Below are 27,534 nucleotides of genomic sequence, written 5' to 3' on the forward strand. Positions count from 1 at the left end.
GACGTCAGCGGCGCGGGGGCCCGCTGCCATTGGCGGGCGCGGCATGTGGCGGGAAGGCGGAAGCGGCCCGCGGTGGTGGTGCTGAGGGCGGCGGAAGCGCCGCCATTTGCCGGTGCGGGCGGGCGGGCGGCGGGGCGATGCCGGGCCCGCGGCGCTCGCTGGCGGTGAGCGGCGTGTTGTGCCCCTGCGGCTCCCCGCGGGGCACCGACAGCACCGGCGGCGGCGGCACTCCCAGCCCCAGCCCCTGCGGTCGGTCCCTCTGCGAGGCCTCCGAGCAAGACCGGCGCCTCCGCGCCCTCTTCCAGAAGCTGGACGTGAACCGCGACGGTGCGCTCTGCATCCACGACCTGGCCGTGGGGCTGGGCCGCCTCGGGCTGCACCGCACCGAGCTCGACCTGCTGGTGAGCCGCGGCCGGGGAGGGGAAGGGCGGAGGAGCCGGCGGGGAGCGGGCGGCTCGGTGCTGCGTAGCCGGGAGTATGGCGGGGGCTGCGGTGGAGCCGCCGCTGCTCCGCCCTGGGTAGAGCAGTGGTAGGTGCTTGGCTCAACGTGCTGCGAACGCTAAACCCGGAGGACCCGGCTCCCTCTTCCCTCTAGGCTCGCGCGGTGTTAATGCAGGCGTTTACAGTCAGAAGCTTAGTGCTTGGGACGGGATGATCCCTAAGGAAGCTCCTCTTATGCAGGTGCGGGGATGAGGAAGCTTCACGCTTACATTCGCAGAGGGTTTTTGGGAGGGAGAGGTTGTGCGGATTTCATCGCGTTTCCTCGCATTAGGCTGTTTGGCACCGTGTTGCTGGTGGAGTTTCTTGCCCCAAGTGGCTGAAACGAGCCGAATTCGAGTGTTTGAAGGGGTTTAAAAGACCTTAAAACGTCAGAAGTGCTGAGTTTGGGCCCTTTGCACGTGGGGTGGATGAAACATGCAGAGCGCTGACTTCCTGCTCCAGTGCTGCCCTTTTGTCACACAGCTCTGTGTGTGATGCTCGTCTGGGCTTCAAGGTTCAGCATGATGTAGCTCTGGTTTATTGTAACTCGTGCAATTTACGTCCGTGTGAGCACCGTAGCGGTATTTTATTCGCAGGACCATAAAAAGGCCCGAGTACCTCGGGAGGGTATAGCACAAATACAGGCTGGGTAGAGAAGAGGTTGAGAGCAGCGCTGAGGAGAAGGACTTGGGGTGTTGGTTGATGAGAAGCACAGCGTGAGCTGGCAGCGTGTGCTCACAGCTCTGAAAGCCAACCATGTGCTGGGCTGCAGGTCGAGGAGGGGATCCTGCTCCTCTGCTCTGATGAGACCCCCCCTGCAGTCCTGATCCAGCTCTGGGGCAACAGCACAAGAGGGACGTGGAGCTGCTGGAGCGAGTCCAGAGGAGGCCCCGGAGCTGCTGCGAGGGCTGGAGCAGCTCTGCTCTGGAGCCAGGCTGAGAGAGCTGGGCTGGGGCAGCCTGGAGAAGAGAAGGCTCCTGAAGGGGAGACCTTAGAGCAGCTCCAGTGCCTAAAGGGGCTACAGGAAACCTGGAGAGGGGCTTTGGACAAGGGCCTGTAGGGACAGGCCAAGGGGAATGGCTTTAACCTGCCAGAGGGGAGACCGGGATGAGTTCTGAGGCAGAAGTTGATCCCTGTGAGGGTGCTGAGGCGCTGGCACAGGGTGCCCAGAGAAGCTGTGGCTGCCCCATCCCTGGCAGTGTTCAAGGCCAGGTTGGACACAGGGGCTTGGAGCAACCTGCTCTAGTGGAAGGTGTCCCTGCCTGTGGCAGGGGTTGGAGCTGGATGAGCTTTAAGGTCCCTTCAACCCAAACCCTTCTACATTCTATGATAGCAGCTACACATGGGTGCAGTCAGGGATGTGCCATCTCCGAATCCTGCAGGAAGGAAGAAGAGCTAAAGGCTAACTTCCGAGTCCCTGAAAAACCATCTCATCCTCAAGTGACAGTCCTTATTCTCTCCCTGTTTTGGGAGCGGTGCCCCGATTTATATGACTGTTAACTGCCTGTATCCATGCTTCCCAGAGGTGTTAGGTCCTTTCTGGCTCTGCTTCTCTCTGATCCTAATGTCTTCACTTCTAACACTTCTTTTTGGTTGGCAGCTTCCTTGCTGCTGTAAAGTACGAGACTTCTTTGGCAGCGTGAGCATCTTGTGAGTGGTTTAATTGTGCTGTTTCTAAACATAACCTTAGTGCCATGGTGATTTTCTGCAGTGAACCTGCTTGTACCCTGTAAATCACCTGTGCATGCCCTGTGCACCACTGACCTACTGCCACCCGCAGCTCCCAAATCCTTTACCTGTGGCAAAGCCCCTCACCAGGACATTCTGCCTGCATGCCTGTGTTGCTTTGCATTCCCTTTCTCCCCCAGCACGTTATTCAATCCAACCTCCCATCTTCCAGCAGGATGCACCAGAAACCAAACCACCTTTTACTTCCCAGCAGACAGTTTCTCTCCTTACCACGCTGCGGGACCGGCAGAGAGGAACTGTTCTCCAAGGACTGGAGCTGTCTGGATGCTGCTTAACAAGCCTGTCTTTCAGCTGAAGCCCTTCTCTATCAGTATTGTTCCTCTGCTTCCCCTGCCTGGGCCCTTCCGATGTGCAGGAAGCGGCTGGTTGGATGAATAGGGTTTGCACAGCATTGTTTGTGTTGCAGAGAAGCCCTTCAGCAGTGTAAAATGGGTCTGGTAAGAAGGAGGATGCAGAGTTCGGAACTCTTCAAGTTGCAGTTCAATGTGTGGGAGTAATCCTCGCATTGCTGTACAGAAACCAGTCATATTGTGTGGTTTTTAGGCAAATCAAACAAACTTCCTGCTTTCCAGGCAGTTCTATTAATAAAGTAGTTGTTTTTTCAGCCCCATCCTTAGCTAAAAATGGCACCTTGACACGTGGGGTAACTCGTGTCAAGTCACACTTGGGAACGGTGCTTAAGCATCAAGATTAGAACCTTTTTTGATGTATGAGACACGGTGTTTGGAGACCAATTCAGGCATAAATCACACAGATTGCTTGTGATTAGGCAATTACTCGGTGCCTGTGGTGCGTTTCATTTTCCCTTCCATGCAGCAGCACGTTGGAGCTGGGAGTTGCCTTCTCATGTTTTGGAGACAGATGGAGAAAATATTAGGCTGGAAACGGGAGGTTATCGCTGATCTGAGCTGCGAGCTGCTGCTCTCTCTGCGTCACTGGCCTAAAAGACCTTGTGGGAACAATAATAGTGTTGGCCTGCAATTTGGAAAGCAAATGAGCCAGCTTTTGGCTTCTCCAATGCTTGAGAGTCGTTATTGAGATAAACCCCTTTGTTTTGTCTTGGAAAATTGTTGCTTTTCTGCTTTAGCGGTGGCCTTGTGTGGTGGGAGAGAGAAGGGGGGGACTTGGATGGCCTTTGAGGTGGGATCTGGTTGTGTAAAGCCAGGCTGTTATCTTTAAACCATTTGACAAATCCAGAGTGCCAAAGCAGCGAGCCTGCTCAAGCAGTGCTTGTTTGCACGGGGTAGTGTGGAGCAATCCACATACTTCACTTTGCTTGAGCAGTAAAGTGATAACTATGTGAAGAATGCTTTGAAAGGCTTTCTTGTTCCCCTGTGTAAAGGGATAGTCCTTTACTGCTAAATTACACCTACATCTGGAACAGTCCATCTCCTCTTACTGCTACCTTCTGACCTCCCTCATGGCAATATTTATATAGACTTAGGGAAGTGGAAATAAGCTCTTAATGGAAATAGGGATGGTTGAACTGGAACTGGGTTTCCTATTTTCTGTCTGGAGATGATGTGGTGTTGAAAGGCTGTGCAATGGTAGTGGTTGTGTATTTGCTAATACAACTGTTTTCCTGCTGCTCCCGATTAACTGCAGGGCTGGAGTGTTCGAAAACCTCATCTCTGCTGCTGAAGTTCCAGACAGTTTGAGCTGGTGGGATTAATCCCAGCTAGAGACAGACTGAACTTTGTCTTCAGTTACCTCTTCTGTGCTGTGCTGAGCATCTTCTGCTGGACTAATGCTCTCAGCTTTAGGAACAGAGCAAACAACCTTTGTCTCTTTTCAGTTACAAGTGCTGTAACCACGATGTCCTCCTTGGCCTTGTGATGCTTTCTTTTCCCAGGTTCATATTGCTCCCTCAGTATCAACTTCCCCATGGGAAACTACCATCAGCTCCCATTCTGCTGACATCTTCACGTCTGCTTTCATCACTTCTTTCTTAGCGTGGTGTCTCCTCTTTGATCTTCAAGTTCTGCCTGTCCAAATTCCTATCCAAGGTCTGTTGTTCACTTTTCAGTGTACTTAAGAAGCAGAACTGCGCTGCTGCAGCTGGGCTCTGCAGTGTTCTGGGTGGGAGGCCTCGCCTCTGAACATCTTTGCTTTTAAAGTACATCTCTGGACTCTTCCAGCCGTCAGGAATGTTGTATCTGTGGTGTTCTGGGATAGCTGGTGAGTTATCTGAGCAGTCACTTTCACAAGTGACTCCACGGATGGATTGAGAAACTCTACTGTAGCAGTTGGAATCATATTTAATCTTGTTTCTGATCAGTACTTCATCTCCTGTTTGATGTTATTTAATCCTTCCTTTCAGACTCCTTATTTCTGTTTTACTCTCCCAGACTGTTGAACACTTTGTACTGTTCATAATGTACCAAAACCCTCAGCAGCTATAAGGGACAAAGGAAACAGAGAATCTTTTCTGTGTGATGCCCTCACTTGGTTTTCATTCACAGTTGTCTGGAAAAGGAGGACCTGAGGTTTTGTAGTGCTACAGAAGCCTGTTTGTGATAAAAAGAGCCAAATTCCAACAGTGTTCTGTAATCCAGACTGGAATGTCCCTGCAAACCTATTCCCATCTTCATGGTTTCTGTGTCCTGAATCCTGCTGGGGCAGTTGTGGAGCTTTTAACCAAGCCTTTGTAATTCCCCATGAAGGGCTGAGCAACACAAGGTCGTATCAAACAAATGAAGCAGTGTTACAGTATGAAATTCCAGTTGATTCCCTTCTTTCTGCTGACAGGTATTTGCCATCAGCTTCTCAACCACCATTTCCTGACTAATCCTAAAGGACAAACGTGGAGCTCCCCGAGTTTAACACAAGGTGAAACTGCTTTCAGCAACCTGTTAAATAACTCCATGCTGTTATGCATAATGTTTATTAAAAGAGCAAGCAGAAAGGATTGTATTTGCTGGCTCCGTAGGGAGCAGAGGCCTGTTCTTGCTCTTTGTAAATGATTCTTCCCTGTGAGGGTGCTGAGGCGCTGGCACAGGGTGCCCAGAGAAGCTGTGGCTGCCCCATCCCTGGCAGTGTTCAAGGCCAGGTTGGACACAGGGGCTTGGAGCAACCTGCTCTAGTGGAAGGTGTCTCTGCCTGTGGCAGGGGGTTGGAACTGGATGAGCTTTAAGGTCCCTTCAACCCAAACCAGTCTGGGATTCTATGATGAAACATGTGGTTTGATGAGGGCCCCGTTCTCATGCACTTGGGCAATCTGGTGCAAGAGCAGATGTGCAGGTCAATGATTTAGTTGTAGATAAAACCTTTTAATCTATGCTAAGTGCATGAGTTGGTGTGAACTCTGGCATTCTCATACTTTCTCTGCTTTAGGCATGCTGAAGACTCAAATGAACTCTTTATAATCAATCAAACGAGTTCTTGACAGCCACTGCAAAGGCTGGGACTGGCGTTGGCACAAGGAAACTTCTCGACGTGGAGCTGGTTATTAATAGACTTGGTAGTAATTACGTGGAGCTGGTAATTAATAGACAGCAGGCTCCTGAAGTGAGAGCCTGGCTGTGCTGGTGGCTGCCCTGGGACAATGCATGTCAGGGCAGCCTGGCTGGCACCCTCTGCCTGCACCCAGAGCCCTTACAGGGAGGGCAGGAGGAGAGGGGATGCTGGATTCCAGGGCATCTCATAATGGTGAAAGTCTTCTCTCAATCATCTGATCATCACACCCGCCTTGGTGTGATTAATGTGTTAATGTATTAAACGGGCAGTTAAAGTAGTGCGTGTCCACTCGATGTTCAAAGATTGGGAGCAAGTTTTTAGATGCAAACACACACAAGAGGAACTCGCTCTTGCATAAGCTTATCTTGCATATAAACAACCAACGAGGGGTTAGGCAAGTGTTGCTTTAGGTTCATGTTTATACAGGACCAGGTATGTAACTCTTGAGAGATGCAATCCTGGACATCCTTCCAGGATGGTTTTTGTCCTCCCTTGCAGCAAGCTTGGAGGAGCCTGGTGGTTCTCAGGTTGATTTAGCAGAGACCTTTGTCCTGTTTGCAGAGTGATAACGAATGGAGGATGTTGGCTGACCTTTGCGAGACGTCACATGCAGCTTTGGCTTGACATATCAATTTTAAATGTCGAGTTGTGTGAGAGCCTCTCGTGCAGAAAGGAATCCTCTGTGGCACTGGCCTCGCGGTGTAATGTTTCCTACAGGATGGTGCGAATTCCCGACTCTCCCGTGAAGTGAATGCCTGTAGGATCCCTGGAGCCTGACTGAAATGACATGACAAAACTGACCCAAAGCAACTGATCGTGGAATATGCAGCAGGGGTTTGATCTTTCAACATGTTTGGACAAGAGCCTTGGGCAACATGGTCTAGTGTGAGACATCCCTGCCCATGGCAGGGGGTTGGAACTGGGTGATCTTAAGGTCCTTTCCAACCCAAACCATTCCATGATTCTATGATTCTTTGTTCTGCGGGGTGGTATTTAGCGACCAGGAGTGACCCTTGGTATGTAGTGGAAAATGTCTCCTTATCCTCATTCACATTGGATCCTTACTGCGATAAGGGCAGGTAAAAAAAAACCCCAGGACTTCAGTGTAATTACTGCTGCTTTTCAATTTTTCTTTTCAAATTAATCTGCCCGAATAGAGAGCAGAACCCTTAAGTAGCTGTTGAGTGTTACTAAAATGACATCAAAGGCATAATAAGGACTTGGTCTCCTGTTGGAGAGCCCTGCAGAACGGTGACGCTGCAGTTCTGTGCTCTCTTGCATATATTCTAACGTGATGTGGTATTGGGAGGAGGAGAAGGGGAGACAGACCTACTTGTAGCAGCAAATGGTAAATGAATCCTTGTTCTTGTTCATGTCCTGTCACTGTATTTGTCCCTCTGAATGTGGGACATGCTGCCCCAGACTTTGTCTCTGGTGGAGGAGCGTAGTGGTGATAACTGATGTCAACGTGGAGATGTTAGAGCTGTTCCAGGTCGCATGTGGTGAGCTGTGGGGGAGCTCCTGGCTCTTCCTGCCTTACACTGAATTGTGCTGTAAGAGAAATTGCTGAGATTTTTACATCATGAGTTGCTTGGAAAGGCAAAGCTGTTTGGTATGTGAACCTACATCCTTCAGCCTAAGGAGGACAGGGGCTCTGCGAGAACAAGCCTGGGCTGCCTGTTTTCTTACTCACTGTTTTCTTGGTTAACTTTCTAGTGCAGCAAAGAGCTGAGTTTGAGTTCTAAGGATGTCCTTTCTCTTGGTCAGCCCCTGGTTCTCCATGTGATGCAGTATGACCACAGTGGAACTCGCTGTTCGGGGCAATGGCTGCGTGTTTCCCCCTCCCTGACCAGCTCTCTCTGTATCTGTATTTGACACCGGCCCCCGCTTGCCTTCATAGATCACTTAGAACAGCTCATCCCTTGTGCCAGGGTTCCTGTGACGAGGTGACCTGGCTTTCTGTGCAGTGTTCACTGAACCGTGCTCTGTCACCTTAACACATTAACGGAGTTGGACGTCACTGGACAATTTAATTATTGAAGCAGCAATGGCCACGTTGTTTAGACTTTATGGTGTGGGGCAAGGAAATACTTCAGGGTTAACTTCAGCTTTCTAAAGAGTGGGAACTCCTTAATGTTTTAGTCTTCCAGAAATGGCGTTTGAAAAGATAAGAGGTACCTGGAAGAGTCGTGGTGGCCTGGGGCGGGCTGGGTGCTATCTCTGGCTGGCACATGTGTAGCCAGCGCTCCTCCTCCTTTCCTTAGGGTGCTTCAAGGCCATCTCCCAAAGGAGATGAGTCACTTCTGATTCCTCTGGGGTCACCTAAGGAGCTGGGACTGGAAACGGCTTTTTCTGTGCCAAAGGAGAAGGGTCATTGCATTGCTCTGAGCACAGCTTCCTTCTCTCTCCCCCGTTTCTTTTCGCCCTCCCTCTCGCATTTTTTACGTGTTAGCTAGTCCACTGGTGGGAGCTTCACATTCCTGCTGGAAAACGCTGTGCTTTTACTCACAAGTCTTCCAGAAGCAAATGGTTTCAGTCTGAACTTCTGCCTGGTGCTACCAGGCTGGAAAAGGCAAGCGGCTGCCTGAAAACTGGAGTTTTAGACTTAGCAGCTACTAAGATGTGGCCTGTATGATGTGGCTGAAGAGGATACAAGATACAGCTTAAACCAGAGCCTCGCTGTGACAGCTTGCAGTACTGAGGAAAATACTGTTTCAATTAAGCAAAACACATCACTCTCTTGCTTTTTCCTTTCTCCTTTGTCTCCTTTTGGGTAGATTACATGACTTAGCTAGAGAAGAAGCCAACAGTAACTTAATGAGTACCCATTTTGGTGGTGGAGGACTCTGAGGCCAGTCGCCTTTTGTCACCAGTGACTGGTGTGCTGGCTTAGAGGCAGCTTTCAGCTCAGTCCTGGGGCTGTGCTGCCTTAAATCCTGGGCTCACTTCATGGAATTGGAGGGCTGTTTGTCTCCTAATAAAGCCTAAGTTGGGAAAGCTGTTTCACTGTGACCTTGGTGTTCATGAATTCTGTTCCTCTGTGTCACCATTCAAGCAGAGGACTCACAGTATTTACTGCATCTTTTCTTATGTGTGAATAATTGGCTTCGTGGTGGTGTTGGTAGGGTAATTCTTGCCTATAAATTCCCTGTAGGAGAGCAGTTGTCTTGCCTCTAGCTATAATCATCTTGCTGTTACCAGGTTTATTATTCTGACCTAATAAAATTCCCTACTTGGTAAAAGAAATGCCTTTTGTTTTTCCCCCCCCTAAATAGGATTAGAGAAGCCTGTTCTCCAGGAGCCGTGCGGATGAGTGCAGTGGCAGGATTCCTCTGAGGCTTCCTTTAGTGAGGACAAAGGCCAAGGAAGCATTGCTGAGTTTCAGCTTTAATTGCACCCCAGGCATGTCATTTCTTGCACAAATTATTGTTTTACTGTGGAATCTCTGCATGAATGAAGGAAGAAGCAATCCCTGCCATGGATGCACCACTGAAGCTAATACTATATAGAGGAACTATAAGCTTCAGGTCACATCAGTTGGTTTAATGGGTCTTGGAGGGGCAGCCCAAACCACTTGAGGACACATCTAAAGTCCCACTTTGGGTGCTTTGCCCTCTATATGGTGAATTATGGTGGGGCCAGCCCTTTCCACATGTGGTCATGCTGTTCTGGACCCCATCCATGAGTAGCCTCAGCTGGTTACCCCAGCAGAGAGCTCTGTCGTTTTTGGCTGGGTTCATGAGGTTGTTGGAGGAGCATGAGGGCAGAGCTGATGTGTGGGGGGCGAGATGACCTCTTTTAGCAGCGTAAGCTTGAGATCAGTTCACTGCTGCTTGTGAAACGACAGCCTTAGGCCAACAGAAGTTGGTTTGCCCGGTTCAGTAGGTGTGTTTTGTTCCTCCTCGGGCTGGAGAGTGTTAGGAACTTCCAAATGTCGCCTTAAAGGATCTGATTCACTGCGTTTTAGAAAGTAGCTGGATTTCTGTGTTGCAGTTGTGAGGACTGGCAGCAGCTCAAGGTATTGGAGGCATGACAAGAATTCCTCACTCTCTTCTGCCTGAGCTTCTGAGTGCATCCTGACTGGAGCTGTGCTGTGCCATTCCTCAGGGAGGGACAGGGCTGTCCCACACCCTTATCCCAGTGTTACCACCTCTGAATTTTGTGTATTTTTGTCTGTTTCTTTTATATGTGTCAAGGTTTAAGGTAAAAAACTTCGTGTCCTATATGTAGACCTTATGATTAAAGAACATTTTTCTCTTCTTAAATAATTCTAAAGTATATTTGCAGAAGAATTCTTTTCTAATGTGCTGTCTTCTATGGACTTGTCTCTTTTTCCATTACTCAGGTTGGGTAAAGGAATTCAACATTCCCAAGTTCCCAAGTGTGATGTTTAGTGTTCATCCTCCCAAATCTATTTGCAAATCGCCTGCTTCAAGCTTACAACACTTCCAGGTTTTGGATTGGATTTTCCTTATCTAATATCTGTAAACCAAAAATTCCCTACAGCCTGTCCCTCTCAAAAGCTGGTAACAGGCTTCTCGCTTGTCATGGATCTTGCTGTGCTACGGTGGGTTGGGAGCCTCAGGTGATGGAAGCTGTGGCCTGTGCTCATTTATCCTGTGTGTTAAAAACCAGACTGGTCCCTTAGGGAAAAGTAATACTTTGGGAAGTGAGGCATGCAGTGCCCTCTGTCTGCAGATGCCAAAGGCAGGCAGGAATCTGGGACTACGGAGTAAGTTGTTGGTACTTTGAAATGGGAACTGATCCCAGCGATTGCTGCTGTGGCGGCAGAGGGAATCATGGCATTTCCTGTAGAAATTCAGGGAATATCTTGTGTTCTGTGCTTATATAGTGATACATACTTGTAGCCCTGCTCTGGTTAACCCTACCCTGGCATGGTTAAAGGCTCCTTCAGCAGAACTCAGCCTGTTTCACTCATGGGCACTAGTTTTACCCCATGTATGAGATCTCGTCTGGATGAACAACCATCCACGCCGGGGAAGCGTGTCTCTGTGTCGTGCTGCGAGCCCAACAGCAGGAACACAATGCAGCACCAAAGAGCTGCTGTAATGACGGATGAGACTATAATAGACCAGGGAGAGAGGGAGCAGCTAGAGGTTAATTCAGCCACGGCGGGGAAAAGCCTCTTTCTCTTTGCAGAACGAGCTGCTGCCATAACAAAGCAGCTGAAGATTCCGAGTCCTACCATCGGGTACCATAACATGGACAATCCTGCGCTGCCAAACTGCCCTGAGGCTCTCCTCCTGTGCTCGGGATGCTGTCCTGCTGCCCTCCTTGCGTGTACCTGGAGCCGGGGCGCGCTCTGCTGCGGGCTGCTCCTGCGCCGAGGGCGCGCTCCCGCCCGGCTGCGCGCGCTGCCGTGCTCCGGAGCAGCGCAGTGTTGGGAGCCAGGATTGGCTGGGCACTGCTGCAGTGGGGACGCAGCCTCGGCTTGTTCAGCCTCACCGCTCGCCCGATGTGCCGTTGGGATGAGCCGGGACGTGCGGGTTAATTGGCAGCTCTGAGCAGCTTCTCTCCAAGAGCTTCATCCCGAGCTTTCGGCTCTTAACGCGCGCGGCGTCTCGGCCAAAGCCGCTCCGTGCCAGGGGTCTTGTGCTTTGTCTTGTTGCCATCAGATCTGAGAGGCTCGCGGGTACAATGAGCTGCTTGTCAGGCCAGGCACGACTGCAGTAGCAGCAATTTCTAAAGGCAGGAAGCGTCCGCAGGAGCGGGCTGTAAAGAATCCGAGCCCGTGGAGTCGCTGGGTTGAACCTCCCGCTGGCTGCCGTGCCGATTCCCATCTCGGGGGTGCTTGGTAGTGCAGTCACATCATCCTTGGCAGCTCCTGAGCGCGCAGGGCTTCCCTGCCCAAGATGCTCTTTGGAGCAGCAATGCGGCAGACCCTGTGGCGGTTTCTATCTAGCTTCTTTCCCGGGGCCGTATGCCAAGGTCCTGCAGATGAAAAAGAGGATGAGGCCAGAAACACCACCCCACTTCCAGGCCCCGGGGAGAAAGGGCCAAAGATGTTGGGGAAGCCACAGGACAGAGGGACTGATCCCACTGAAAAGAGACCAACTATCCTACTGGTGGTTGGACCCGCAGAGCATTTTCCAAAGGTAATGGGATATGCAGGGGCTGGTGCACATGACAGAGGAGTGTGTGGTCTGCGGGGAGTAGGGGTGTTGCAAGGTGGAGTGTGTGAGTAGCTGAGGGTGTGTGTTGATGTGTATTTGGGGAGGGGAAAAGGGAGCAGGGTGCCACGCGTGTGCTTGCTACAGAGGAAATGGGGGGGACACCAGGGGAATGGCTGTAAAGAGAGGAGGGGATTTAACCTTTCAGACCTGATGTTCAAAGGTGGGGGGGAAAAAAATGCTGTTTAGGGGCAAAGGGGAATATGGAAGTCTCGAAGGTTCCTGGACAACTTGTAAGGAACATGACTGAGAGGGCAGGGAATGATGATGCAGGTTAGTGGCGAGTCCCACCCCTGCACTGGGGACCGGCAAAGGACCAGATAGATCCCAAAATATTCCAAGTCTGGTCATTTGGCAAGCCTGGGGGAAAGCCAGCGTGTTCTGAGCAAATGAGTAACCGGCTGTATTATCTGAATGGCACAGCCCAGAGGAGAGTAAAGCCTGTCCCTGGGGAGCGGGGAGCATCAGGGAGACACTGGAATGAATCCGCGTGAGGATGGGAACTTCCCAGGGGGTGTGAGAGCAGGAAGGTGGTGGGTGCACACAATTGGTGGAGAAGAAATGGTGAGGCTTTGTCTGGGGGGAGGCGAACAAAAGCTGCTTAGTTTAGTGCTGGGCTCCCAGCACACGGCTGGCTGACGGCAGGTCTGGTTTAGGTTTGATGGTGAGGGAATGCTGTCCGTGTCTCCCGAGGATGGTGCAGTCAGCTCTGCCTACATGTGGTTTAAAACCAGGGGTGTGACATGAGAAGGAGTCGGGCATAACCCCCGTGAGCGGTGGGAGTTTGGGGTAATGCTGAAGGGCTGCAGCAGGGGTAGGGGTGCATGACTTGCAGGATGCAGTGTTTGACAGAGCATGGTTCCTGCTGTGAGCTTCCTCTTTAAAATGGGGACAAACAGGTTGAAGTTATCGAGGGGATTAATGTCTGTTCTGCCGCTGGTTTGAGTGGGAAGAGGCAGGGTGGCGTTTCACAGGCTGGGGAGCAGAAGCCACTCCCTGCTCGGATCAGGCTGGAAAACCTCCAGGGACTTTTGCCTTCATCCCTGTCGCTGTTAGCACTGTGCATCCTCTTCAGAAAGAGGAATGTGTGCATTTAGAGGAGGACTTTTGTGCACGGGGGTTGAAGAAGGGCAGAGGCTGGGAACTGAGGGAGGTTGTGATGAAAACCTTGAAAGCACAGAGCTGGAAATCCATGGTGTCTCGCAGGGAACAGTGGTCCCTCAGTCATGGAAAGTCCATCTGTTCTCACCCGCAAATGAAGCTTTCTCTGAAAGCTGATCCCAATCTCCTCTTTCCTGCGTGACCCTGGCAAGTTCTGCCGCATAGAAACCCTAAAACTGGCTAACGGAGAAATACCTAGAGGATAAGGATGTGGCAAAATGGAGTTATTGGAGCTTAAGAAATAACTGCCCATCTGCTAGGAGGTTGTGACTGTGTAATTTTAGCCTGCCCTGATTGTAAAGTAAAACACAGTGTAAAGCTCTTGTGTCGGGGATTATGCAGATGGGTTTTACCTTGCAGTTCAGGCCGGCTAATACCGCATCCAGCCGTCGTCGTGGCTCAGCTGACAGACAGTAACTTGCTAAGCTGCAATGACTTGTTTGTGCTTGATCAGATACCTGTGTTCTAACGACCCAGCTGAAGGAGAAGTGTTGCAGAAAGTCTGCTACAAGCCTTAGGGATGGATTATAAACCACCGCGGGCAAAGAGTGTTAGTTGGTGTTTAAAGGAAATGGGGGACACACACACACTGAGCTTTTGTTCTCTGCCACTGGTTGTCTGTGACCTTGGGAGAAGTCTCTTGGCTGGTGTGGCATTGGGTTTGTAAAACCACCTGTAACTACCTACCTGCTAAAGCCACACAAAATACTATGTCTGATGCTGTAAGGAATTGACATCTATCAATAAACTTGACCAGAGGTGCTTCCTCGCCCTGGCTCTTCAGTCTTCGCCTTGTCATTGGGGTGGTTCTGCTCAGCTCCTTGCTCGAAGGTAATGATTTCACCATGAGCTTGTTTCTGCAGACGGGGGAGAAAATATTGATTGCAAATGTGATGCGTTGGCCTCCGAGTGTGTGTACACAGGAGAGAGGTGTCATCTGCCCCTGATGTCACCATCTGGACTTGTAACTTTGGATCTCTGTGTTGTCAGTGGCACAGGTCACCTTTCCTGCTTACCTTTATGTCACATACCGTGTTGTGGTGTTGTTTTCCTGCCCCCGTCCCTATCCTTCCCCTTGCACAGCACTCTGCTGGGGGGGCTCTTCAATGATTAACTCCCCTCCTTCCCACACTGTACTCTCTTTGTTTGTGAGGACTTTCTGTACTGTACAATTAATTATAAGCTAGTTTCCAGAAACTAAAGACAAACAAGTCAGCAGAACCCAGGGAAAGCTTCAAGCAATAGCAGTTCTCCCCCTGCCCCATGATGTACTTGCCCCGAAAGCTGTTTTGCCTGTGAAGGAGGATGTTAGTTGTGTGCTGTGATGCTCGCTGGCACTTGATATTTTTAGAGACCTTTTTTTTAGCAAAGTAAATTCAAAATTAAACAGCGTGCTTTCCTGCTCCTTGTATGGCTGCATCCTCCCATCCTTTGGGAGGTACCTTCTGGAGCCCATGTAGTAAAGCAGTGATGAAGTAGATGCCTATAAGAGTACAAATGATTTAGAAAGGTTAGTGTTGGAAATGCAGGGTACTGCATTTACTGCTGTTACAATAATTTGTAACAGCACTTAAATAAGAAACAAATCCTATAAATAAAGTGAAAATGAGTTTGCAGCTGCTTTGATGGCAACAAAAGTGAGGAGGAAGATGGACCCATCTCATGCTCCCTTCAGCAGAGGGTATCAGCCAGGCTGCCTTCACATCGACCCAAAACATGTAGGTCCAGCTTCATTGATGAAGTATCAGGGAGGACTGACTTGATTTGGAGCTCTGTGCCGTGTCCTGGGCTTGCCCAGGGTTAGACAGTGCTGCTGAGGGATGTACAACGCACACAGCTCCTGTCCGAAGCCCTGCCTGTGTGTGTGCTGGCAGGGCTGGGGGAGCAGGACCGAGGCTTGGGCTGCTGTGTTCCAGCAGCACTGACCCTGCAGCTTTGTCTGGCTTCTGAGTCCTTCCAGATTTACGAGGGGTTTCTTAGGTGAACTCTGAAAACTCATTAGTGCTTAAGTTCCTTTTGTCATTACAACCAGAATTGCTGATACAAACCTCATTCTTAATCTGTCTCTCCTTCTTAGCTCGCAGCCCTGTAATTAATACCCTGCTTAAAATCAGCTTTCTCAACTTTATTACCTTCCCCCTTTCTTCTGACGTCAGTAATAGGGCTTTTTTTTTCCCTAAAATGTGCAGATTTTGCCTTTTGTCCCTGGCTGCCAACTCCAGACAGAGTTTATTGGGAGAATCTGCATCACGTTGGCATAGCAACTGAGCTGCCAAGCAGCTCTCACAGCGATGCTTGGCAACTCGTGGGAAGGACGACGGAGGATCTGAAGACTTGGTGGAGCAAATCTGAGTTATATTTGTTCACATACTACCTGGAGCTGGGGGTGGGCTGCTCGCCTTGGTCTGGCTACTGAATCATGGGATGGTTTGGGTTGGAAGGGACCATAAAGCTCATCCAGTTCCAACCCCTGCCACGGGCAGGGACACCTTCCACTAGAGCAGGTTGCTCCAAGCCCCTGTGTCCAACCTGGCCTTGAACACTGCTTTTGGCTGGTGGTGTGCAGCATTAGGGTGCTGTCGGTGTGCTTGTAGTGAGCTGCTGCAGCTGATCTTTAAGAGGATCTGGAGTCCCTGGACAGATCCTGTTTCCATGCAGAGGGACGTCAGCAGGGAGGAGGTTAAGCCTGGTTAGGTAACGTGGCATGGTGCTGGGGGAGGACGTAGGAACTGTTTGGGTCACGATTCTCAAGGGTACCCAATTGCTGTGAGTCGTGATCTATTAAGCTTAAAAACACCCCATAAAAATATCCTTGAAATAAAGCCCCAGATTAAATATTCCCCATTCATGTGATTGACACGTAGCTCCACAAACAGCTCATCGCAGACCTTGGCTTGTCTTTTAAAGAACAAAATGCCATGGTAAAGACGTAAAGGCCCCCCTTGGGCATTAGGATGTGAGGAGGGGAGTGCTTATTGGACTTTGCACTGCCCAGGCAGGCTGTGCAGACAGAGCAAACACAAGGAAATGTTGCTGTGTCTGCAGTGGTGGGAAAAGCTGTTCGCTGGGTTGGCTTAAACCAGCTAAGCAAACATGCTGTGCTACTTCAAGTGCAGGCAGGAATATGGTGTTCTGGGTCTGGGCTGTGGCTTTTTGCATCTGCCTTCTCTAACAGGTTATCCTTAGTGAATATCAAGACTACAACTTCATTTTCAAGCTCATGTTAGCAGTGAGTTATTTATTGTGGCCTGAGCAGCCCTATTACCTACTGCACTGCTTTGGTGCTCTCACTGCAGAGCTAGGTGTTATCCCTGCATCAAACTCCACTAAATGCTTAAAAGCCTGTAATTAGGTCCACATTAAATGATGTGTGTGCGCCACACTCCCTGGCTTGCTCCTGATGAAAGCTCAGGAAGTCACTTACAGAGTGGTTAAAGGGTAGGAACTGGAAAGTGTTGTTCTACCTGGGCTGCTTTATAGCACCCATCTGACTGCAGTGTTTAATGGGAGTTGGAAGAGGAGGAAAAGCTTCAGCTGGTGTAAGTGCTGTGTGGATGCTTAGCTAGGAGGCTTTGGAGCAGCTGGGGCTGTTCTGAAGCCTGCCCTTGATTTTGGTGTTTGGGTGTTCAGCACAATGGCAAACCTCCTCCACAGGCTTTATTGCTGCTGGTGTTATTGACTGGAGTGCTGCAGAGGAGAGAGGTGCTGGTGTGCAGGTATGAGTGCTTTGGGAGAACTTGCAACCAAAGCAGATCAACTCTGACATAGCAAAATAGCCTTATAAAAGTGAAACTTCAAGACTTTTGCTTAAGCTGCATATCCCAAACATGTATGAAAGCAGTAAGTGGGTGGCATCCTGCTCTGCCTGTGTTCTAGAGGCAGATTTTTTGGGAAGAGGAAGACAAGGTCCTCTTGTGTTGTATGGTGGGAGAGGTCATGGTCAAGCCTGGTCCTTTCTGTGCTGTGTATGTAAATTCTTGGAGGGATGAAAACAGGATCAGAAAGGACAGATCGGATGTAAGGAGCAACAAGTGAACATCCTACTTGGATGTTGGCCAAAGCCTCTTGGGTCGAGGGAGAGATGCCGGGTTAAGAGTTAACTTGTGGTGAGCTGATGTAAGGTCTCTGTGCTCCGTGGGAGCCTGGTGTTGAGCAATGGGAGGCCTCCTACATCGGCTGCTGGGTGGGACCCAACAGCCCCAGCTTCCCTTTTAAGTAGAAGGGCAGGGCTTGTGCAGCCAATCCCACCGGAGCCAGCTTTGCTCATAGGCATGTGTCATGAGACTTGCCGGCATTTCCTTTCCACCACGCGCTGAAATCAGCTTCGGGGAATCACTCGGTTTTACTTCCCTTCCCGGTGGGTCCGAGCAGGGCAGCTGAGGCTCCGGCTCTCAAAGATGCTCTGTCTCTGCCTGTACGTGCCGGTGTTCGGGGAGTCCCAGGCTGAGTTTGAATACTTTGAGTCGAAGGGGCTGCCGGCTGGACTCAAATCTATCTTCCGACTCAGCCTCTTCATTCCATCCCAGGAGTTCTCCACCTATCGCCAGTGGAAGCAGGTACGGCCCTGAGGGAGGAATGGGAGTGAGTGATGGAAGGGTGGTCTCCAACACCCAGAGTTGAGGGGGATGGCTCTGTCATATAGCAGGGTACAGCATGGACATGCTTCTGTTGCCTCCTGGCAGGGATTGCTGAAGCAGCCTGGAGGTGTTCCTCATTCTTTTTGGTTTGGCTCGGGGGAGATCTCGGTGCCTCTCTGACTGTTTAAACCAGTTGATTTGATGCATGTTAAATAGGAAAAGGGGTTTTCCGAATGGTTCTTCTCTAACTGGTCTGCTCAAACAGAATGTTTCGCATCCTTTTCCTTTTCCTTCTTGCATCCTGCCTCCCTCGGACAGGAGGTGTGTCATCTAGTGTCAGCTCAAGCAGGTCTCCCCTCCATGAGGGCAATCAGGTTTGTGCTCTGAGCAGGAGAGCAGCTCCATGCTCATGCCTCAGCGGTCCTGAGTGGGCTGAGCTGGAGGAGGTTATAGAACATTCCCTTTTGCTTTGGAATGGAGATGCGCTGAATCCATGGAGTGCTCTGTCTGACCATGTCAGACCCTTGCTCTCAGCTTGCCCCTCCTGATGTGGCTCTTATGACCGGGCTTGAAGAGCACAGACAGTGATGTTTGAACAGCAAAGCTGGATGGGCTTTTTATATCTGCGTCCAGACACAAAGCATAATGGTAGCAGGCTGTAAGACATGTGGGGTCCCACAGGGTCTGTGTGTGACGCAGGTGACCACACAAGCATGAGCAGCCAGCATAGCTGTTAGCGGCCGGTTCTGTTTATGAAGAGTTTGTATTTGCTGTTAAAGAGCTGCAGGCAGGCACTTGTTCATCTCTGGAGAAGATGCTCTTGGCTTTCTCGCCCTTCCCACGTGTGCCGTGGGTTACTGTTGGACATCAGAGCAGCTTTTATTACCTGCGGTCTCTGATCACCTCTCACACATCTCTGCCTGTTAGCACAGTCACATCTCTGGTACAGGGCTCTCAACCATTAGTGCCTGCCAACTGGCTGGGGGCTGCCAGCCAGAGGGAAGCCCTGATTCAGCTGTTCAAGGCCAGCCTGCTGACATGTGAGGGGTGTTGGTCTATCTTTAGCCGACAAGTTGAATGTAAGGTCATAGCTGAACTTTACAACAGTCATATGATGGATTGCAGGTGAAGAATACCGGGTGTACCTCAAAGGTCAGGGCAGCTGGGACCGTGCTTTCTTATGTAAGGTTCATAAAATGATTAGGAATAATCCTCATGGCATTAGGCCTAAAGTGACAGTGGGTTTTAATAGCGAAGTATTTAGTGTCATTTAAAATGGCATTGAAACAAAGACTTGAGGTTTGTGAAGGGGTGCTCATAGGCTGAGGGAATAGCATCATAAGCTTAGCTTTGCCTATTACCTTTGAAGCATTGGTGGACAGAGGGTTAGCCTAGTGTTGCCTTTCAGCTCAGAGCTTCCTTAACCCACCTGCTGCTCACATACATGTTACAAGAATTAAACCAAAACTGTAGGTGATGCAGTAGATTGCATCACACATCATTTAGTGTTGCTCATTGATTCATGTTAGAAAAGACTTAGAGGCTGTCAAAGGCAAGTGACTGAACAAGAAGGGGAATAGGAACTCCCTGAGCCACATTCCTGCCGCCTGGAGATCACCTCTCCTGTCAACAAGCAGCCGTGTGTGCCCTTAGACAGGACAGTGCATCTGCTATTGCCCTGTGCTCGAGTGAGTTAATGAGTCATTTACCTTGTCCCAGATGTCTGGCACAGAGTCTGATCTTGATTTTAGCTTTGTCCTACTAAGAACCTTTTCTTGTTCTATATGCATCTCGTGGAAACTTGTATAATTAGAGCACATAGCTTCAGGGTGCCTAAACCAGTTCATAGGGGTTTTTATCTTTGGCTGTGTCCATTAGAGCTGGGCAGGCTTTTTCTGGTTGGAGTTAGTTATTGCCAGAGGCACCTAACTTCTCTAAGGATCGTAGTAGGCATGAAATTCCTTCTCCTGTTCAGGTTGTTTTATTACCTGAAGCTTTGTGATTCATTTCTTATGCAAATCTGTTACTTCATGCTTAGTTCAAGAACCTCCACAAGGGCTTTGTAAGGTGTTAAATCAAGATACAGCACTCAGATTAGACACATGATGTTAGCACAGTATCCCTGTCAAAGCATGAGGCATTTTATCTGTGTGACTAACTTTGGGAGAGACAGTTGCCTGGAACCAGGTGACTTTTCTACATTACTGCTTTGCTCACATTTCTTTGAGGAATTATGGTTGTCAGCTATTTTCTGGAGGAAAAGTCAAAGCTGTGTAGAAAATGATCTTTAAATCTGGTAGAAGAAGGGACAAATCTGTCTGAATGAACAAAGGAACTGACAGGTTTTGATGTTCCTGAACAGAAAATTGTGAAGGCTGGAGACAAAGACCTGGATGGACAACTGGATTTTGAGGAATTTGTTCACTATCTCCAAGATCATGAGAAGAAGCTGAGACTGGTCTTCAAGAGCTTGGATAAGAAGAATGATGGTAAGCACCTTTCTCATGAGTAGGCTACTCTATGAGTTAGCTTGTAGTAGGTATACCTGAGCTCACTGGCTTATCTTTGCAGGCCGTATTGATGCCCAGGAGATTGTACAGTCTCTTCGGGACCTGGGAGTCAAGATCTCTGAACAGCAGGCTGAGAAAATCCTGAAGAGGTGAGGATTCAGCTGATTCTTCTGCTTTACTGCTGAGGGGGTTAGAAAGAAGCACAGGGACAAGGAACCTGTCTCCTCTTTCTACCCTGTACGCTCTTTCCAGAGACCTCAGCTCTTCCCTTTTTGCCTGTTACTCTTCATTTTGATCTTGTTTTAACCCTCTCCATGGCTTAACACTTATAATGCACTATGGAGAGTTACTGTCAGAATCTCTTTATTTCCTGACCTGTTGTGGGTATTTGCATCCCTGTCTCATTGTGCTGCTGCCCTGAGCTTGCTGCTTTGGAGAAGGACTGTGCAGTTGCTCTTTGGAAATGCTGAGTGCTTTATGCATGTGGCACTAACATGTTAACAACCACTTATTTGTGCTGTTTTTTCCTCTTTCTTTCCTCTGCTACCTTCCCTCTGTCTGTTTGCCTGTGTGTCAGAATAAGGACGGGACACTTCTGGGGTCCTGTCACCTAGTAAGTATTATTTTGCCTTCAGTGTCAGTTGTGTCCCTACTTTTGGTAGGAGGGGGTGCAACTACTCCTGTGGGTCAGTTAAAGGGGAGAGACAGGGGAGGAAACAGGGTGCCCTCTTCTACCTCTGCAGTGTTTGAATAGATTTCTTACCTTTGTCTTGTGTCTCATTAGAAGTCTTTTAGTAGCTGCTTTGCAAAGCTTTTCTTGGTGTAGGCCTGAATAATCAAAGGGCAGGGGAGGAGGAATTTGTCATCCTGTGGGAGTCTGTACTCATTGAATGCTACATCTTTTTAGCATGGATAAAAATGGGACGATGACAATTGATTGGAATGAGTGGCGAGACTATCACCTGCTGCACCCAGTGGAGAACATTCCTGAAATCATCCTCTACTGGAAGCACTCCACGGTAAGAAATGGTTCCTCTGCACCAGGTCTTGCTCTTTGCCCAGCTTCTCAGCCAGAGTGCTGATCCCCAGGAGCTGCTATCAGCAGGCTCTATCTTTCTCTCCATGGTTCAATAGCTGCCTCGTAGACCTAGAAGCCCAATTGCTTCCTGTCCTGTTATCTTGCCACCCATCACTGGCACAGCTTCTGAAGCCTCTGGCACAGGTGATAACTGCACGTTTGCACAAAGACGAGGGTGTTCACTTGGCCTGTGCCTCTGAGAGCTCATTCCCGTGGCCAGTCCTTGCTGGTTCAGGACCTGTTAAAACTGGAAATGGATTTGACAAGCACCCGTCCTTCCTGCAGATATTTCAGTGTGTGTAAATAGCATGTAATGAGATTAAACTGGCTGTGAGCTTGGAAGGTTCCAGACAGGTCCAGCTTTTTTTGCCAGGCAGCTGCCCGTGGTTGGTCATTTTGTTCCTTACAATGATCCGCAGCATTTTAATGCAGACAAATGTTGAGCAGTTGCCAGATTCGTGGGCAGAAATCTCTAGATGTGAAGGTTCCACCTGTGCTGCGTTCCTGGTGGTGGTTCCTGGGGCCAGGCACAGCACTTGATGGCTATAGATAAGCTGCTGACTTGGGATAAGCATATCCAGTTCTTCAACACTTAGCACTGATTAAGAGCAATGAAACTTGGGCATGATCACTAGCTAATGAAATGTTTCTCAACACCACCTCCTTTTGCAGATCTTTGATGTGGGAGAGAATTTGACTGTCCCTGATGAGTTCACAGTGGAAGAGAGGCAGACAGGGATGTGGTGGAGACATCTGGTTGCAGGTGGAGGTGCAGGTGCTGTGTCCAGAACCTGTACAGCTCCTTTGGACCGCTTGAAAGTGCTCATGCAGGTATGATGGAGCAGCTCCGGTTTGTTTGAATACCCAGGCGCATTCCTTTAATATTCTTGGATGCTTAGGAGATGATAATGTTCATCAGCATGTTACATCTGTCCAGGATTAATCTCATTGCTCATATATTGCTTTTTATGAAGGCTTTTTGGATTATTTGAATGATCCAAGGCATGTAAAAATATTCTTTGTTGAGTAGGAAGAAATATAGAGAATCTTTTGGGAGGTGACATGTGAAAACTGTCGGTAGTTAGAGAACTTTGTGGTTTAGAGCACTGGAAACCTTGGGTTTTGGTGAAACAGGTTTAAGCCATGAGAGTTGAAGTGGTTGTGGTGGTCAGCTGGCAGAGCTCGACCTTACTCTAAGTATTACCAGTGTTAGAAAGGAGTTAGTAAACCTTGATTTTAACCTGCTTGATCACTGTACTTGCTCTTGAGCCAGCTGAGAAGCTTACCCGGGGTAACTGATCCTACAGTAGGTATGGGAGCTGTTTATTTAACCTTTCCTCCCATTCCAGAGAGAGATACTGATTAGGTCCATTAGTTAACACTAGACTTCGCAGAAAAGGAAAGAAGCTTGCTTTCCTATTGTAGGAGTTATCTGGGAGGGATTAAAGCCTTGGCAAATCTCCGGGTAAATAAAAAAGTGCCTTTTTGTCCCTGGATTATACAAAAACTTAGTGCTGTTGTAATCAGGACTGGATCTAATCCAAGCTTGCCTCCTCTCTCCCAGGTCCATGCCTCCCGCAGTAACAACATGTGCATCATTGGTGGCTTTACTCAGATGATCCGAGAGGGTGGACCAAGGTCACTGTGGCGAGGGAATGGCATCAATGTGTTGAAGATTGCACCCGAATCTGCCATTAAGTTCATGGCCTATGAGCAGGTGAGTAAAAGGGCACAGACAGAAGGCTGCAGAAGGGTTAGCAGCAGGACAAGCTGGAACAAAAGCTGGTTGAGATAAGTCACTGAGGCTCGATGTCTGTTTTGGCTTCTACAGATCAAGCGGTTCATTGGCACTGACCAAGAAATGCTGAGGATCCATGAGCGGCTCTTAGCTGGTTCTCTGGCTGGGGCCATTGCACAGAGCAGCATCTACCCCATGGAGGTGAGGCCCGTGGCTGACAGCCCAGCCCTTGGGGGGGTCATGGCAAGGTGCTGACATGGGAGAGTGTGGGTAGAACACCAGCACTGTGATAGCTTAATTCTTGGAGGTCGTGTCAGGCAGTACTGCTTGCGTGACACTTGCTGTAGTCAAGTCATGCTCTTAAGTATGACGTTGTGTGGTTTTTCTCCTGTTGATTCTCCTGCAGGCCTTCATGGTGTTTATTTTTGCCTTCTAGGTTCTGAAAACACGGATGGCTCTAAGGAAAACAGGGCAATATTCAGGAGTGCTGGATTGTGCCAAAACCATCCTTCGAAAGGAAGGAATGGCTGCCTTCTACAAAGGCTACATCCCTAACATGTTGGGAATCATTCCGTATGCTGGCATTGACCTGGCAGTCTATGAGGTATGAAGCCTTCAACTTGTAGGACTCTGCTGCTTGTGTAGCTTTATCATTGTCAGACCTGCCAGTTACTACAGGTGTTTAATTTATCAAAGCTTTCCTGATCAGCTTTATGGGGCACAATTGGGTTTATTTTTAACCCCAAATGGCCTATAGGATAATCCAACACAACAATTCTCCTTTCCTAGTCAGCATCATGCATGGTCCCTTGTTTGCTTGCTTTATGAGAAGGCATTTTCCCCAGTAGCAGTAGCTCGAAAAGATTTGAGAAGCTTCATGCTTCTGGCTGAATTTACACATAATTTCCTGGGCCTTTACACTAGATCTTTTATTTGATATTCTTTTGATTGCCTCTTCACTGCTAACATGTGGCTTGTTCCTTCCAGACACTAAAAAATGCCTGGTTGCAACGTTATGCTGTCAACAGCGCCGACCCTGGAGTCTTTGTTCTGCTGGCCTGTGGCACCATCTCCAGTACCTGTGGGCAGCTTGCGAGTTACCCGCTGGCTCTGGTGAGGACACGCATGCAGGCCCAAGGTGAGGACTTCTGGGAACGGTGGGAACTCGTGTCATGGTCTCTGAGCTGGGTAAAGGTCCTTTAGTGCAAATATTGCAACAGCAGCCTTCGCTGGCCTGGGCAGCTGAGCAGAAGGCCGTTTGCCATGCTGCAAGAGGACAGTGGACTTTGTGCTGCCCTTAGTGTCAGGGGCCAAGAACCTCCAGGACAGAGCTTCTGTTTTGATGCACAGTTTTGGGCTAAGGGCATCTGCAGAGCAAGTTCAGAAGATGGCTGTGGTGTGCAGTGTGGTTGTGGCTTGCTGAGAAGTTAGATGCTGTTCCGCATGAAGCACTTTTGCTCTGTGAACATCCACAGGAAGCACATGAATCAGAACACATAGGCTGCGTTACTGATTTGTGCCTTTCTCTATTGCAGCTTCAGTGGAGGGTGCTCCTGAAGTGACAATGAGAGGACTGTTCAGACACATTCTGAAGACAGAGGGAGCCTTTGGTCTTTACCGGGGTCTGGCACCGAACTTTATGAAGGTGATCCCAGCTGTAAGCATCAGCTACGTGGTTTATGAAAACTTGAAGATGTCTCTGGGCGTGCAGTCACGGTGACCAGGAGGTGCTGAGGACTTTGAACTCTGAAGTCTTGGGGTGCAACCTCAAGACGTATAGCCATCTCTCATTCTGTGAATGTGTTGACACTAAGCTGACTTAAGCAAAGCTGTGAAATCTCAGATAGTTTGTAAGTCAGTAAGGAGAGGGGGAGGATCTGGTGTCCTTTGCCATCTTGCTACTTGGAGCTCTACATCATGTGGTCCTTTGTGGTGTGCCTTTTGGGAGACCAGGGGGTGAACTCCTGGTTGAATCTTAAGGCGTGAGTTGCTGAGGTCAGTTCCCAGCAGTGTGGCAGAGTAGCAAAGGTTTGGGTAACGGGTCTGCTTTCAGTGTGCAGCGTGTGCAGAGCTGTTTGCCTGCAGATGAGCACCTTCTGACTTGCTGAAAGAGCTTCTTTTTCCATTCAGAGAGCTTCTTTTTGTTTTTCATTCAATTGTTCAACTTCCTACCTGTTGTTCAAATTTGTACAAACCTTGTGTAGGAGCTGCTGCCACACCAGGCTTGTTGTTATGTTTACATATATTCCTTTGGGTAGGAGACATTCATGTTCTGCTTCCAAGACTTGACATGAAATGTAACTTTGGACTATACTGGTTTTGAGGGCTGGTGGGCAGTGGTTTATCTGGTCAGGCTGAAGGTTATTTAGACCAGCCTGATGAAGAATTTAGAATTATTTATTTTTTATAGGTTTAAGTGTGTCGCATAAATCCACTAACAAGATGCACTTAACTAACAGAAGCAGCAGACTAGAGCCTGCATGCCTGTATCCTTTGCATGCCGGGATTGGCTTGTCTTATACTCAGCAGGGGCTTGGAAAGGGGGAGGCAGGAGAGCCCTGGATGGACTGGCACCTTGACGCATGGCTTTAGTGAACAAAACCCACTATATCACAGCTCCTGTGCAGTCCTGCTCCCAGCACAACAGGAGAGCTCCTGTGCGGCGTTGCATGGACCTCTGAATTCCATTCTGCCTGGTGCCAAGGGTAGCTGGTGGACCTTTTCCAACCCCCGTGCCTACGCTGCTATCTATCTCTTTAGACCTCTTTGTAGATCGATGTTCAGGGTCGCGTTAACGGGATGGAGTCCCCAAGCCAGGAGTATGTGTGATGTTGGGAAGGGGTGTGAGGGAGACAGGGGCTGGTTGTCACTGGGAGAGGTGAGCTTTCAGTCCTGAAGACATGCTTGCTTTGCTTTCAAAGGGTGCTTTTCATAAGGTGAAGGGAAAGACATGGCTTTAAAATTTCTCTGACTGCATTATGGGCTACTTTAATCGATAGGATCCGGCTTCTGAGGCCTGGGAGATCCTCATCCATCTTTTCATTTTGGGCAAAAAGAAAAAAGGACCAGCGTTGCATTCCACTGTTTTACTGCTTAAAGCATATTTATTTTGTATTTATTTGAACAGAGTTATGTCAGACTATTTTTATAGACTTGTTTAAATATTGTTACTGTGCTCGTAGTTCTGTTGTAGAAAGTTCTCTCTTTGTTCTCTCACATCACACAGCTGAGTCGTGGGCAGGGACGCTAAAGCCACTCAGGTACCTTCCTCTTGGGGCTTGAGCTGCCTTTCCCACATCTGGGGTTGTTGCTGGAGGACCTCAGCCCAGAGAAATTCTGTAGCAAGAAGCCATAGGAGAGAAGGGAGTAGTTGGGAAGCAGAACCTTGGGAGGAGGGAAGAGGGTGCACTGTGAGGCTTGCCTTATGTTGGAATCGCCTCCGTGTGTGGCTGAGAGGCTTTCGGGTGGATGGCTGAAGTTGGGAAGTAGAAGGTCTGTGTATGTTGGATGTCACAACGGATAATTGAGAGCAACCTTGGGGAAATCTTAGGGAAAAGGGGGGAGGGAAGAAATCTCAGGGACTAAACCCACAAGTTTCCAGAGAGATGGCAGGAAACTTGCACTTGGGCACAAGCTGCTTTGAGGCTGAATCAGCAGAGCCTGCTGCTGGGGCAGTGCTCCCCACCTGTAAGTGGGCACTAGTGGAGAGACATGTGGGAAGCCAGACAAGGATGCACTAGCACTCAGCAGCTGCTTTTTTGCTGACAGCTTGGGTGGTTCATGGAGAGTCTCCCAGGTAAGACTCTCCCTTGTCTATCCAATGCTGTCAGTAGTTAGCCACGAGGAAATCTAAATCAATCTGGATTAGTGACATGATTTTTTTCCACCCCCCCCGCCTTCTTGAGACCTGTCATAAATTCTGCAGTGGCTCCTTCCTACCGATGTGGCCTAATGGGAATATGAATATCAGAATGCAAAAATCAATGCAAAATGACAACCATCTTTGTAGCTGTAACCACAAATTGTTATAATAGAAATCTAACTTGGATTCTTCATGTAGGGAACAGTCTGCTAATAAAGGTCTGTCAAAGAGATACCATGCGTCTGCATCCCTTTATTAACACGGTTTATTGGTGCTGTTTGTGGCCAGACACTTCCTGGGATGATTCTCACTAAGGATTCTAACACTGGGAAGGATTCTCCCTGTGAGGATTTGGGAGAACAGAATTCTTAAAGGCAAACCCAGCAAACTGAGATCAAGGCAGTGATGAGCTGGGGATGTGCAGATGCTGTTAACCCATCTCTGAGTGTTGCTGGACTTTGCTCATCTGTGCAGCGTCCATAAGTCTGTTCAGAGAAGAGAGTTTCCCAGAAGAGCCCTGGAAGGAACCTGGCTTTATAGGGCTTTCAAAAGAAAGGCTTTGTGCAGTTAGTCCTTAAATCAAACCCCAACCAGGAGCTATCCCTACAGCTCATTCAGGACCCATAACTGGTAGCACAAGTGGCCTCTGATCTGCTTAACAAAACTTGCTGCAGGGGCCGGGCTGCCTTTGTTTGGTTCCTTCTGCCTCTGACTGTAATTCAGGGCTTTTAT

The 27,534-nt window shown here is 49.1% G+C and overlaps 1 protein-coding gene across 6 annotated transcripts; it reads left to right on the forward strand.

The window, feature by feature from the left end:
• Positions 1 to 75: 75 nt before the first annotated feature.
• On the forward strand, positions 76 to 27,034 carry SLC25A25 (solute carrier family 25 member 25). 6 transcript variants are annotated; one of them, XM_030507468.1, is made up of 11 exons: positions 86 to 401; positions 19,977 to 20,103; positions 20,186 to 20,273; positions 20,702 to 20,737; positions 21,032 to 21,143; positions 21,875 to 22,033; positions 22,767 to 22,919; positions 23,034 to 23,141; positions 23,377 to 23,544; positions 23,928 to 24,078; positions 24,476 to 27,034. In XM_030507468.1, the coding sequence occupies exons 1-11, from the start codon at positions 138 to 140 to the stop codon at positions 24,658 to 24,660; spliced, it is 1,551 nt and encodes a 516-aa protein (XP_030363328.1). In that variant the 5' UTR covers positions 86 to 137; the 3' UTR covers positions 24,661 to 27,034. The 6 variants fall into 6 exon arrangements, with proteins under 6 accessions (XP_030363330.1, XP_030363328.1, XP_030363329.1 ...); XM_030507469.1 differs by lacking the exon at positions 86 to 401 and adding an exon at positions 11,057 to 11,801 and having other exon boundaries at positions 24,476 to 26,121; XM_030507472.1 differs by lacking the exon at positions 86 to 401 and adding an exon at positions 16,825 to 17,593 and having other exon boundaries at positions 24,476 to 26,121.
• The last annotated feature ends 500 nt before the right edge of the window (positions 27,035 to 27,534 follow it).

This window comes from Strigops habroptila, chromosome 15, assembly GCF_004027225.2.
Source record: "Strigops habroptila isolate Jane chromosome 15, bStrHab1.2.pri, whole genome shotgun sequence".
Lineage (NCBI taxonomy): Eukaryota > Metazoa > Chordata > Aves > Psittaciformes > Psittacidae > Strigops > Strigops habroptila.